This window comes from Camelus bactrianus, chromosome 17 (genome assembly GCF_048773025.1).
Source record: "Camelus bactrianus isolate YW-2024 breed Bactrian camel chromosome 17, ASM4877302v1, whole genome shotgun sequence".
NCBI lineage: Eukaryota > Metazoa > Chordata > Mammalia > Artiodactyla > Camelidae > Camelus > Camelus bactrianus.
Genome location: NC_133555.1, coordinates 12,594,452 through 12,608,565, shown reverse-complemented (window position 1 = coordinate 12,608,565; position 14,114 = coordinate 12,594,452). Strand labels below are relative to the sequence as shown.

Below are 14,114 nucleotides of genomic sequence, written 5' to 3'. Positions count from 1 at the left end.
TGTGGGTATTCACTTCTAGTTCTGAGCTGGAGCTGTGTGTGGTTGCAGAAGTGAAACATCTAGGGTAGCAGCTGGTGGCCATGTGGCTGTTGCAGAGGAACCAACACAGGATTAGAACAAGTCTGCATGGTGTGGGGAGAGAATACAGTCTTTACAAGTGTCCTTGTCCATGCACCCCCTCACCCTCAAAGGAGGTATTTACAGGGGGAACTATGCTCAAGTAATCTTACATTCCATGTTTTTGGATAACAAGTCTGCCACACAGAAGCTACTTCTTTTAAATATAATTCATTTTTTTACCCTAAGATATTAGTATGTCTTCATACTCTTTATTAACTCTGATTCACCCTTTTAAGACCTCTCACTTTTCTTCTGCAATTTTTTTAAAATGGCATCAAGGGTTGGTTTCATCAGTGTGCAAATAAGTCACAAAGGACCACATGCTGACATATGCCCCATGTTTGGTCTAATGATCTACTATCACCATCTTGAAATTCTTGATCATTTTGTCTCTGGACTTGTGCTCTGTGAAATCTTTTGGGACACTGGAACATGCACATGAGCAGAGGAGATATGCTGGACGGTAGCATACACAAGTGTTTATGGTTCAGCAGCAGCACTGGCTGTTGCGTGAAAACAAGCTCAGGTCTGTGCACCAAGCAGGCAGCATTAATGCATAACTGGTTGTACCATGTCTACCCACATGCCTCATGGCAGCCAAAAGAGCTAAGGCTCAGAGGAGGTGGGCACATCAGGACCTGGGCCCAGATTAGCAGAGGTGATGATGGCAGCAGCCACAGAAACTTCAATGGATGATAGCAAGGGCTTGGTAAGAACAGGGGACTCTAAAAGCAGTCAGTGCCAGGATCCACTGGGAGAGGTCAACTTCCCGATTTGTCCCCAGAGGATGTCTGGGTGACATATGTAATTAACTCTTCACCCTGGGCACCAAGATAGGAACTATCATTGCCCAGCTAGTAAGTTTTGTCAGTAAGGTATGAGGAAATAAAAGCCTATACATGGACATTGAAACAAGGCATATCACAGTTACCTGAATTCTCAAGAGTTTAGCATACATGATTTTGAAAATGTGTGCAACACTGCAAAACTAATATCCAGAGGTTTGAAATAGAAATTAAAGATTATTCTACTCAAAGTATTTTTATATAAAGCTCCAGGTAAACCAATTATTAAGGAGTATTCCCTTATAACTGAAGATAACAGCAATAGAATGCATAAACAGGAATTTTGGATTGTACACAAACCATTAAGCCATTTTCAGTTTCTTGTGCAACCTCTACAAGTTACAGGGTATGTCCAAAGAATATAAAATTCCACGATTTAAATTTACATCTAAAATTCACATTTCAAAATAATTTACCAGTAACTTATCCCAAAGTTGTCACAACCTATAAAGTTCTCTCAACAGTTCCGTAACAGTTGCATCAATAGAAAGATCTTTGCAGAAATCAAAAATTATCAAGAAGAGATAAAAAAGCACCTACTCTATAGCAGAGAACTATATTTAATATCTTGTAATAATCTTTCAAAAAAGAATTTGAAGAATATATATGTATAACTGAATCACTTTGCTGTACACCTGAAACTAACACAGAATTGTAAATCAACTATACTTCAATTTAAAAAAAGAAAAAAATTGATTTTATATTTGCCATGAGCAACTGATATCAATTACATCACTTGAAAATGAAGTTGCTCAAAACATAAATTTATAGAAAAGTGGGAAAAATCTTGTTATCAAGATATAACTTCAATAAAGTATTATAAATTGATGTATTGTATAAAACTGAAGAAAATGTATTTTTTGCAATTTGTATGTTTATGCTGTTACTCGTGTCACTATTACCCTGTTACATTTTATAATACGTTATTTTTAAAGCAAATTCCTTTATATTTAGTAACCTTAATAGAAACATTTTCCCTATTTTTCAAACAAGGCTCCCTACATTTTTATTTCATACTATGACCTGAAAATTATGTAGTTGGCCCTAAAAACACCTAAGGCTTACATTTTGACTATGACTATCATCAAGCTTCATACTCCCCAAATTCACTCCTGTATTTCTCTCAAATACTAGACTTCCAGCAATATGAATGCTTTGCATCTGCCACCAGTTTTCTTCTTCACACAGACTCTTTGTAAATGCTCTTGCCTGCATAGTAAATGCAATGATTTCTCCCTGCCTATTATGTTTACTTAGGTAATTCCTATTTGCCGTTTACCCTCAGCTGAAAAAACTATTTCTCAATGAACTGACCTCTCAAAAATCTTTATTTTAATACAATAATTTACTTCTAGTATACGGCACTGATCACGGTAGTAAGTATGTATTTCTGATTGAGCTTTGATTAATGTCAGCCTCCCTTTTAAGACTTAAATCTCTGTGAAGGCAAGCACCATATCCATCATTTTTATTCGGTGCTACTTTCTTCCTTCTTCCATTATATTTCCAATACTTAGCAGACAGCTGGAATTTGGTAGGTGTTCTATCAATATTAGTTAATAAATGAGTTAACTAGTGAGAACATGCACACATTATGATAAATTATAATACAAATATTACTTACTCATGAAATTTCAGGCATTACTACTATACTACCAACGAGCTATGTGTATAGAGAATGATCTGCCTAGTATTACCATTTTGTGGTGCCATAAATGGAAGGATTGGCTGTCATTTTTAATGTCTAAAAATTAATTTAATTGCATGATCTAAAACTTTAAGAGCAGCTTTGCTCTACCAACACATTCAATTAGCTAACTCATCTTCCTGTAAGTGTAAATAAGATATCTGTGATACATTTTTTCCAGAGAAATTACAAGAAGGAAAATATTCTCTAGTCCTACAAAGTGTTATTGAAATCCTGGTTATTACTTATCCTTCCTCTGAGGGAGACATGTGAAGAAGGCTTGGAATTAAGTATGGACTTGGTCCACAAAAATCATTCTTCAAACTTTTCCTCAGAAATAACTAGAATAAAAAGTATATATGTCTAATATAATAAAGAAATTTTCACATCTTGAAAATGTGAAAATATGAAGTATTTGATGTAGAATAAGTTCGATTTTCTCCATTACATTCAGAAATATTACATGCACTTTTATTTTTCAAAGACTCATCAACATGTACCTTAAAAGCCCAAGATTACGACTTCTTACTTTTCACTCCCAAATCTTCAGTAAGAAAACAGTCACAACTTTTTAATGTTGGAATAATACTTAAAGACTATTGATAAAGTATAATAGCACACTCATCTTTAAGAACATATAAATTAAATCTGAATGCTTCTTTGATTTCTTGAGCAGCACGAAGAAGCTAGAAGGAAAAGTTTTACTCCATATCCTAGAGGGTTAAACTTATTTTTTCACTATAAATTGCCAAAACCCCTAATTTTTAAATGCCAATCTCTTTAAAAATATTTTACTTTGGTAAAATAGTGCATATCTAAATCCAAATACATTTTTTTCTTTGCTGAGTTGCCATTTTAGTCAAATTTTAGTCCTCTAAAATCAAAACTATGTATTTTGTTATAAAATATGTAGTCAAAAATGATCTATCACTATGAGTCTCTTTTAACCACAGAAACATAGGACTCAAAAGTCCAATTGGAACACTTTTTGGAATTGTCCTTTGGAAATGGCCAATGAAACGGTAGGACCAATAGACCAACTGTTGACATTGTGACTCATATTTATGGAGGGAAGAGTTTTTATGATAGATGTGTAACTCTAACATTGCAAAATCTGGGTAAAAAAAGAATCATTTCTTTCTTATTCATGTTGTACACCTTGAGCTAAAATAGAAAATTACCACAACTATGTAAGAAATAGAATAAATATGTTGTACAACATTGAATATACATGCTTATGATTATAAATCTCTTTTTAATATAAACTATAGTAGTTATGATTTTAGGGACATAATTTGTCTTATTCATTATGAAATTAATGTAGACTATTTTGAGCTATATTCAGTGTGCAGATTGGAATGTTTTGGCTGGAATTTCAGAATAAAAAAATAATAAAAATAGTGTGATGCAGTCTCTATGTATGGAAGGCTCTCTTTGAAGGTCCACAGTTTTGTACGAAATATTTAATTTTATATAAAGCATAAGTAAAAATATGTCTATACTCTTCTTACAAATAATACGCAATTTTGACTAATGTAGAAATATTTGAAAAGTGCAAAAAATTTTCCATATTAAATATAGAAAAACTTCATGTCATATAGATACAATTTCAAACAATGGCAAAAACATTCGAAATATGTATTTGATAGCCATATGCTAGCATTTTATAAACTATTATAATAATTTTTTTTCTCAACAGAGAGGACTGTTATTACTGTTCCACCTTCCAAAATGGATGTTACAGTTGGCGAGAGTATAGTCCTACCATGCCAGGTGTCCCATGATCCATCCATTCAAGTTGTGTTTATATGGTCTTTCAATGGAGATGTCATAGACTTAAAAAAAGGAGTGGCTCATTTTGAGAGGATTGGAGGAGTAAGTTGCTGGAATTTTTAAGTGCTTAATAAAATGACTCAAGTCTTTTACATGAATCAACATCTTTCATAATTATCTCCTCATATTTATTTGCATGGATCATCACTGTCTGCTTATGAAGCTGCATCTGTTTTTTTGTTTTGTCTTTCACAGAAGTGCTTGTGTTCTAGAGGCAATTATAATAAAGGGGGTAATAAAAGGGGTCAAATATGAGAAACTATAATGATACTAGTATATCCCCTAATTTCAGAGCTGCCTCATATTTTGTATTTATCCAGCTGTAAAAAAAAAAGGAGGGGGTGCTGCTGGGTATGATTATGTTTTTATCTCTGGCTTCCTTTCTATCTGCAGGAATCTGTTGGGGATTTGATGATAAGAAATATTCAGTTAAATCATTCAGGAAAGTATCTATGCACAGTAAAAACAACTCTAGAAAGTTTATCAGCTATAGCTGAGATCATTGTGAGAGGTAAGCATAAATGGTGAAAATAAATGAGTACATGGTTTATTCACAATCAAAAGTGTTAATACGTACATGATAGATCTTTGAGTAACTATATTATAATAAAGAAGTGAGGTAAATAGTGCAGATTTTTTTTTTTATTTTCTAAACTCCAAGATTCTAGGTTGTGGGCATGGATATGGATATTGAATTGAGTAGGTTCTGTCTCTTTATAAGGAATGGTCAGACTTAGCAAGCAGTGTCAGTCCCTAAAATGTTATTATACTTTCTATTCATAATAAACCATTCTTGTCAGAGCAGGGTCAAATTCACGTGTTCCTGAAGGTCTCTTTATCAGTTGCACTTATTTGAGTCAGCTTTTGAGAGAGGAATGGACAAGAGTGGTTCTCAATTTTTGAGATTAGCTTCCTATCGGATGATATTCAACCATCCCATGACTGGCACTTTCTAATCTTCAAAGGAAACATTTCTAAATTAATCTCTCACCATGTAAGGTGAATTAATAGGGCTTTAACACACTCAAATAATGTGCTAAAATATATTATGTTCAGTATTTTATTTTTAAGCATAACAGATAGACTATCCCTGTCCCAAGTAAATGAATATAATAATTTCCAATACAGTTACCATAAAACATATTTTTCAAGGTCCCCCAGGTCCCCCAGAAGATGTAGAAGTGGAACATATTTCCAGTACTACTTCTCAACTAAGCTGGAGACCAGGCTCAGATAATAACAGCCCCATTCAAATATTTAGTATTCAGGCTCGGACACCATTTTCTGTGGGTTGGCAGGCTGTTTCCACAGGTAGGTGACACAAGCGTTTTTGGATAATTTTCTAAAACATACGGTGATTTGTTTGATTGAACAAATGATTGTTGTTAACCAGTGCTAGTTTAGGTACCTGAAATGTCCCCTAATTTTCAGTTCCAGAAATTCTCAATGGTAAGACATACAATGCGACAGTGGTTGGCTTGAGTCCTTGGGTGGAATATGAGTTTCGTGTTGTTGCTGGGAACAGCATTGGGATTGGAGAACCAAGTAAACCATCAGAACTGTTAAGAACTAAAGCATCAGGTAAGATATCAATGTCTTCTAAAAACATGAAAGATTCTTTATGGTAAATTTCTTCAAGAAAACAAGTGAGAAGTCTTGTAGTATTTTCAGTCTAAAATCAGGGGCTCTTATTTCCCATTTTCAGAAGCCATCCTCTCATCTTATCTATTTTCTAGCCAAAATCCAATAGAGAAGCTGTAGATCTGTAGATGCAAATGAGTTACTGCTTGTTTCACTAAATGCTGTAGCCAAGAATCAACTGAGACTCTGCTGGTGCAGTTAGCCACACATTTTCATCTATTTCTCAACTCTGACCTAGTTGCAGCTTCATTGAGCAATAGTATAAATTTCTCCACATGCAAATGAGATGAATTTTAACCTCATTTAACAGAAGCTCTAATTGAGCATCAATTGGTTCACTGAACAGAATACAAGTGGAACCTGCCTCAGAAATCACACCTTCTTTAGCACTTTTTCAACAGATCCTCTTTGTTCCACTCTTCAACTTTTACATCCAGGGTGGCATATGATCTGCTCATTGCATGTAGGCAACAAAGTTCACACTGTTATTCAGTCATCTATGAAAGATCAGTACAAACTACTACAGGAAAGTGTGTACAAATGTCAGATGTCAATAAATCATTTTTTAAACTAAAGGTAATGTTAATAATTTTAGCATAGTATTGGGGCTGAAAAACAACAGATTTGATAGTGATAAATTAAATCATTCTAGAAGTTTAGAGCTGAGAGGAGAGTCTTTACTTTGACAGCAGAGGAAACGGAAGACCAAGATGTAAGCTGACTGGACAAAGTCTGAATTTTAACACAGACTTTCAGACTTAACCACTAGCATTCTTTGTAACAGTGGACCTTAACCGAAATGAGATAAAGATTAATGTAGGGAAATGCATAAATATAGAAATTTCCAGGCCCTAAGTAGACAAACTGGGTAAGAATCTACAAGTGTGATCCATGACTCTAGGTATTATTAGCTTTAGCTTCAGATTATTTGTTTACAGTTGATTTATATTATGGTGGCTTTGGGCAAGGTTGATGCTAACTCTGAAGTTCTTACAGTAATGTTTTTAATGTCACCTTCTGTTAACCTCTCGTTTCAGTAGCATAATGAGACTGGTATTCATAACGATTTCCCTGAGGCTCCAAATCATATGAAGTGTGTCTTTTTTTTTTTCCCCTGCATCATCAAAGGCATTTCTTCTCAATATGGCTTTAGGTTTAGTATGGTTCATTTGAAAATTGAATAAAAGAGGGAACTTTATTACCTAGAATACAGGAAACTTTGTGAAGAGTCAATTAAAGTACCATTTTAAATAATATTATTATGTATCTAAACTATTTAACCATCCTGAAATACGTATGTAAGCTGTCAAGTACCAGAAACCCTGGAACTGTAGAATCCATTCTGATTCATGTTACTTTTGGATAAAGGCATAGGAAGACAGAAAATAGGTTACAGGTATGAGGAAATCTTTTAAATAAATTATGAAGGTCAAAACAGACAAAGTTAGGGTATATCTGAATATTAAAGTCGATAGTGTCTTACATGTGTTATTATTTAAAAGAACAATGAGATTATTGTATCACTGTATCATTTATAAAGTTAAATGTGTATGAAAGGAGAAAAACTAAGCAGTCTGGATTTATCTGAATGGTAGACATGGTCAGAGAAAATTTTGAAATGAGCAATTAAACATTGAAAATAAAAACATATTTAAATTCAAAATGATCAAACATAATTTCATATAATTCAACATTTAAAAAGTATATCCTGTAGATTTTATCCATTATCCATTATTGCAGATTTAGCATATTCTTGCTATTATTTCAGGAAAAAGAATGTTTTTTAACACTTCCATATGTATAAAGTAAAACTTAATTTTGATCATATACTACAAAACCTTACACATGCATACAGTTGTCATCAATTTTACAGTTTACTTTGAACTATTTATTATTCATTATACTACACCTCACAAGGATATAGTGGAAGAGCATATTTTTTTCCTAATTCACAAAAATGATGAGCGTCTGGAATGTTCTACCACTGAGACTTAGGATCTTAGAGTTAAACTGAGGGAATCCTCCAATCACTTCCTTGACTTGAGATCATCTTCTTACTCTGAAAAATTAGAAGAAAAGTCTCATTCTGTACTGAGATATTTGAGATTCACAGTTACAAAATAAGAATTTTTAAATTTATATTATCTTTAAGGATTTATTTTTAGATATTAAAATATCCTGATGACTAACAAAAGGAAAATTATTTTAGTTTGTTTATTGAAAAAAATTAACAGACTGACTCAGTAACTTGTTTACAGCACAACTGTATAATAATTAGGCACTAAATCAGCAGTGTCGCTGTTACCATCTGAATGGAACATCATTTTGCCAATTAGTAGATGATGCATAATAATGTCAAATACATGATGTTACTCGATTTTTAATTAATTTTGGAGCCACGGTGCTCATGTATCAAACACAACTGTGTCCTCTCTCTTAGAAATTTGGGTATGTGTAAACATAATTTATGTTCATTAAAAATTCAAGAGTCTCTCATAAATGTGCCTGTGTGAGATTCTGAAAGGTGAAATCCAAAAACAAAATTCCTCCTGATGAAGAGGTACTTTAATAATCGCCATCCTGTTTCTCTTGGTTGCTTTTAGTCCCTGTCGTGGCACCAACAAACATCAATGGAGGTGGAGGAAGTCGCTCTGAACTCGTCATTACGTGGGAGGTAATTTTCTATCCAACTGAGTTATTTTGAAGGAAAAAGATTTGGCCTGCCAAGAAGTATATTGAAGAACAACCAAAAAAAAATTTCTTTGATCACTATTGAGTATATACAAATCATGGTATGAGAGATTCCTGATGATGCATTATTTAGAGGAGGTATTAGAAACTTTAAAAAAATTTTTTCTACTGAAGTGGAAAAGTATGACTAACTCTGCACAATACTCATCCAAAATAAGAAAAACAACTTCCACGTCTACTGAAGGTAAATCAGTAGCACTTTTGTTATTAATTGACAAACTAGAAATTACCTTATTTATATCCTCTAGAACTACTCAGGCGTTAGACTCAGCAGAGTGCAGGTAGAAAAGAATGATTTTCCTATCATTGCTCTTTAAATCCTTCCAATTTGTTCTTCCCTGTATCTGGATGAACGCCTAAGCATATGGCATAGCTTTTGCAGTAATTACCATTAAGTATTAACACGTTTATGTATGATGATTTTGTACTTTTTAAATTTTTCAACCTGATTTATTATCATAAATTTTACACTTTCAACCAACCAAAGTTTCTCATTTCTCCAGTTGCTCAGTTCTGCCTCAGCCAAGGAATTCTACAGTGTGAAAGGAAATGCATAGTCAGTTCTCCACCTTCTCTCCATCCTGCTATTCAATTTCTCCTGCCCCAAATTAGCTCCTCCAGAGTTGTCTCTGTGGGTTGGTATTGGGAGAAGATAAAAAGGACGAAAAGGTCCTGATTGCTGGTAAACTTGTAATTTGACTTTGGTATACTCTAGGAATGATAAATGACCAGATGCTAATATTTCATACACTGGTGCTTTGTTTTGCTTTGTTTTTTTTTTTTTTTTTTTTTTTTGAGGGTGGAGCAAGGGGGAGTGTGCTGGGAGGAGCCTCACTGAAGACTTCCAGATGTAATGCCTTGGTGCAGGACCAAATGGCTGCTGGAAAGTCTCCTAAGTTCCTAGAGTCTGGTGGCTCAAAGCCAACCTCTTCTGGTAGAGGTTACCTCCCCCCTCTAGGTGTTTTTGTGGATAGAGTCCCTTTCAAGGCTGCTCATGGACAGCTGCCTTGCACAGATTCCACATCTGCCCTCAGCAAACACACACCTCTGCTCTATGGTCCATGGAAGGGCAGTGTGTACCCACTTAGCCTCTCTTCACTCTGACACCAAATGCTGTCCATGTCTCTCTCTCCTTTAGAAGGTTCCTAGGCATTTGTTAATTAAAAGAATCTGCATCCCCAAAATTTCAGAGACGACGTGCCATGTTTTCTTTCTGAAGCCTCTTCACTCGGTTAGGTGAGGGTTAAGAAATAGCCCCTTTATTTCCCTTTGGTGGAAGGGTGTGAATACATACAGAGAAAACTGAAACACAGATGTTTTCTAAGGAAGGGTTGGAAATGACAGAGCCAGAACCAAGGCATAGCGAATATGAAAGCCGTCCTTTCTTCTGGACATCTAGTTTCATGTAGACTTTACGGGCCAAGCCCAGTGCCTGGGATGTGGTATGACCTCCTCAAGTATCTGCTGGATGAATGGATGTGCACTAAGAGATGGAACCCTTAGAGGCCTGAAGGAGAGGGGCTCACTTACAAGAGAACCTACAGGATTTAGGTGCTGGGCTGAACATTTCAGGTTATTAAATTCCCATGACAATGCTAGGAGGTAGGTAATGCCCCTTCCAGAAAACAGGCTTAGAAATGTGAGATGGGCAGAGAAGCATCTGACCACAGGGCTCTCTCACCCCATGCTCTTTTATTTTGTCCTAAATTTGTATTCCAGTGGTCCCTGCGCAAAGTCATGGTTCAGGGAAGGCAAGAATTCTTGTGTATCTGCCTTGAATAGTAAGGTAATCAAGTTATTCCTGTCTATTGAACACATTTCCTGCAAAGTCATTGACTCTCAAGTGATCTAAAACAGAACTGTTTTTGTGTTACAGTGAGGAAGTTATGTAGATCTTAATATTCTTCGAAGGCCATATAAACATTTCATCATTTGACTGACTTCATCCCTTATTTTTTCTCCTCCATAAAATACGAAAGATTGGTAAATAACGGTATTTACTCTGTGCGTGAGGAGAATGGGAAATCTAATGTATACTATTCTTAAATAGAGATGATATGAATCACCAAAAAAAAAAAAATCTTCCAATGATTTGTTTTTCATTAAAGCCAGGGAACCAAACCATCACCTATGGGCCAAATCTTGTCTGCTATCTGTTTTCATAAACAAATTCAGCTACCACCATATCCATTCTCTTATATGTTATGTATTACTGCTTTCATACTATTGCAAGAGACTATGAGTCCCCCAATGCTTAAAATATTTCAGTATCTGGCACTCTATAGAAATATTTTTCTGATCTAGTTTTTTTTATATAAAATTAAAAGCATTCCCTCTGTATATTTTTTCCCACAACCTAGACATGGCATCTAACTCTGGGGATGTAGTAGCTGCTAACTCCTTTTTTAAGAGTATCTTTTTTCACATGCTATCTTAATTTATGCTCCAAAATACTTTCAAGTTTGATGTGCTTGTGGTAAATATCTCATATAAAATATGAATATAAAATAAGGCACAAAGGATAAAATACTGTAGAGTCAGAGATAAGCACCTAAACTGGCAGCTGATGCACTTTTTACCTGGGGGGCAAGCTAGTAAAACTATTCAGCCTTACAGGCCACACAGCCTAGTCTCTTTCATAAGTTTTCAACTCTGCCATTGTCACTCAAAAGCCATGTACGATAAACAAATAAACACATGTGACTGTGTTTCCAAAAACCTTTATTTTCAAAATCCAGCTATTGGCCCTATTTGGTTAAAAGGCCATAGTTTGCTGACTCATGGTCTATATACTGAAGATTTAGTTCTTACAGACACTGTGGGGGAAAATCATATTATTCTTTATCAGCTTTAATAGACTTCATTACCAGAGGAATTTCCAAATTTCTGTATTCTACTAAATAATTTCTCTTCTTAGAGAAGAAAATTCTCTTCTGGCCATCTTAAGTATATATATATATATATATATATTTCTCCATCATTTGGCTCTCTGCCCATATGAGAATAATAAAAGCAAGAACTTAAATAAGTCTCTTCGCCCCTCTAAATGGAACATGTTGGACTTAGATCTTTCTTGAGGGAGCACCATGTGAAACATTAATTGTATTTGAGTAACAAAAACAAAAGTCCTCCACTCTCTCAGATGAACTAAACATCATGATTAAATCTGAGCTCAGAGAAACATCAAAAATAAATCAAATGCTCTAGCAGGTAGCTTAAATTGTCATAAATCTTTCCCATAACACTCTAAGTTAACTGTTTTAATTCTGATCTCCCTGTAAAAGAGAACTGCTAACACAAGGAAGCAATTTCCTTCCTGAGATTTCAGGACCTGAATTTTTCTTCCTCTTTTCACTGTATTTGTTAGATTGTTCCACATGGCTGGAAGTAGAGACCAGCTTAGGTCATCTTGGTTAATGGGGATTTATTTTAAAGCTACGTGGAAGGTAATGAGGGTGGTAAAAAGGTCTCAGTAACCAAGCAGACAGGTCAAAAGAAGAACTGGAACACCGTTCATCACTGTTCCGAGAACGGCAGCTCTATCTTGCTGTCAGCTACTCTGGTAATCCAGCCCCAGCTCCAACACTTCCTCCTGCTTGCCCCTCAGTTCTTTCTATTTCCATTACTTCAGTTTTCAACTTGGCTAACAGCTAAATTCTATCTCTTCTCTGTATAATTTACAGCTTTAAGGTTCTCTTAGTTTCTACTGTCTCAGTGTCCCTGCTACTATATGTTCTCTACTTACTGCTCGCCCTAAGTTTATCTATTATTGCCCCAACACATCTACGTGTTATACTCAAACTCCGTGAGTGACAGGACTTAATTGGTTCTACCAGTCACTACAGAATAGATTCTGTACCAGAACCCCTACTAGATACTGACTTTTGTTCTGGTGCCCATTGCTGGATCATCATGTGGTCCAAGTCACAGGATAATGTGATACAATGAATGGGTACCTTTGGGTAAGGGAAACCTCAGGAATGGAGTTGTGGGCATGAGAGACTCAAGCATTATGCCCTATCAGGTATGCCTTTGTTAGTCTATGAAAATATTTAGAAATAAAAAAGCATTTTGCTTTAGAAAAATTAAATTCTATTGCTCTTTAAATATAACTTTCTTATAAACAGGTGGAATATTTGTCTAAATTTAAGCACAAATTCATTTTCATTTGTTTGTGTGACTATAATGTTTAATACCTGTAGAGGTCTGGGAACTTATACCTATTTTTGTTCTGTAATTTTAATAAATTGAGGCTTTAAATGACTCAAAGAATTTGGTCTTTTTGGGACTTGGCAAAGTTTTCTTTAGTTGTTTGTTTTTTAATGTTAAAAAAACTGCACACTGATGCTACAACTAATGGAGATATCTATTTAAAAATACTTGGAGGTCCTTTATATATTTGTGTTTGAGTTATAGGCTCTATGTTTTAAAGCAAATGTTATTAAACAGTGATTATACTGCTTGTATCTCGCAAGAATTTGTTGAAAACTGTGAAAGGAAAACATGGCTAGCCTTGAAACAGTTAATAAGTTATATCTGTGCTGAGTTAAAAATTCATATCAAAATTATGCTTTAGCTTATAAAAGCTTGCAATCTTCTAAATCATTTTATTATTACAACTTAGGAATAATCAAGGAAGGATATATAAACACATAAAACCTGTTTTATATTTCCATTTAAAATGTTTATTTATTTATTTGAGTATCTTTAATTGGGATCATTTTTCTAATTGGCATTCTAAATAAAAATATTATTTTTTTGAATACTTTATTTAGGGTAAATATCCATGCTGATCTCTACAAAAGATATGCCAAATAATCAATAAACATTATAATAGCTATGCAAAATATTTTTGTAAATACTCAAGTGATTGATCATTTCTGCCCAAGTCAATTCCAGAAGAACTACAGAATGGAGAGGGATTTGGATACATCATCATGCTGCGGCCAGTTGGCTCAACAACCTGGACCAAGGAAAGGGTACTGTCTGTAGAGTCGTCAAGGTTTGTTTACAGAAATGAAAACATCATCCCTCTTTCTCCTTTTGAAGTCAAAGTGGGTGTATTTAATAACGAAGGAGAAGGATCCCTGAGTACTGTGTCCATTGTATACTCTGGGGAAGATGGTAAGTTGTGCTCAGCGCTGTAATGGGCCTCTTTGAGACTATATTTATATTTTGCACTTGTTTTCTATGAACCACTCTGCTGAAGATGGTTATGTCTTTTTTCTGGATGGTAG

General features: G+C 34.7%; 1 protein-coding gene across 3 annotated transcripts in view; it reads left to right on the top strand.

The window, feature by feature from the left end:
* The window catches only part of CNTN6 (contactin 6), a 256,106-nt gene that overhangs the window by 228,978 nt on the left and 13,014 nt on the right, over window positions 1-14,114 (top strand). For all 3 annotated transcript variants that reach the window (XM_010970580.3, XM_074344451.1, XM_074344452.1), the window contains 6 exons: window positions 4,352-4,527; window positions 4,879-4,996; window positions 5,638-5,796; window positions 5,917-6,066; window positions 8,730-8,800; window positions 13,767-14,001. In XM_010970580.3, coding sequence (XP_010968882.1) covers window positions 4,352-4,527; window positions 4,879-4,996; window positions 5,638-5,796; window positions 5,917-6,066; window positions 8,730-8,800; window positions 13,767-14,001 — 909 coding nt within the window. The remainder of the gene's footprint in view (window positions 1-4,351; window positions 4,528-4,878; window positions 4,997-5,637; window positions 5,797-5,916; window positions 6,067-8,729; window positions 8,801-13,766; window positions 14,002-14,114) is intronic.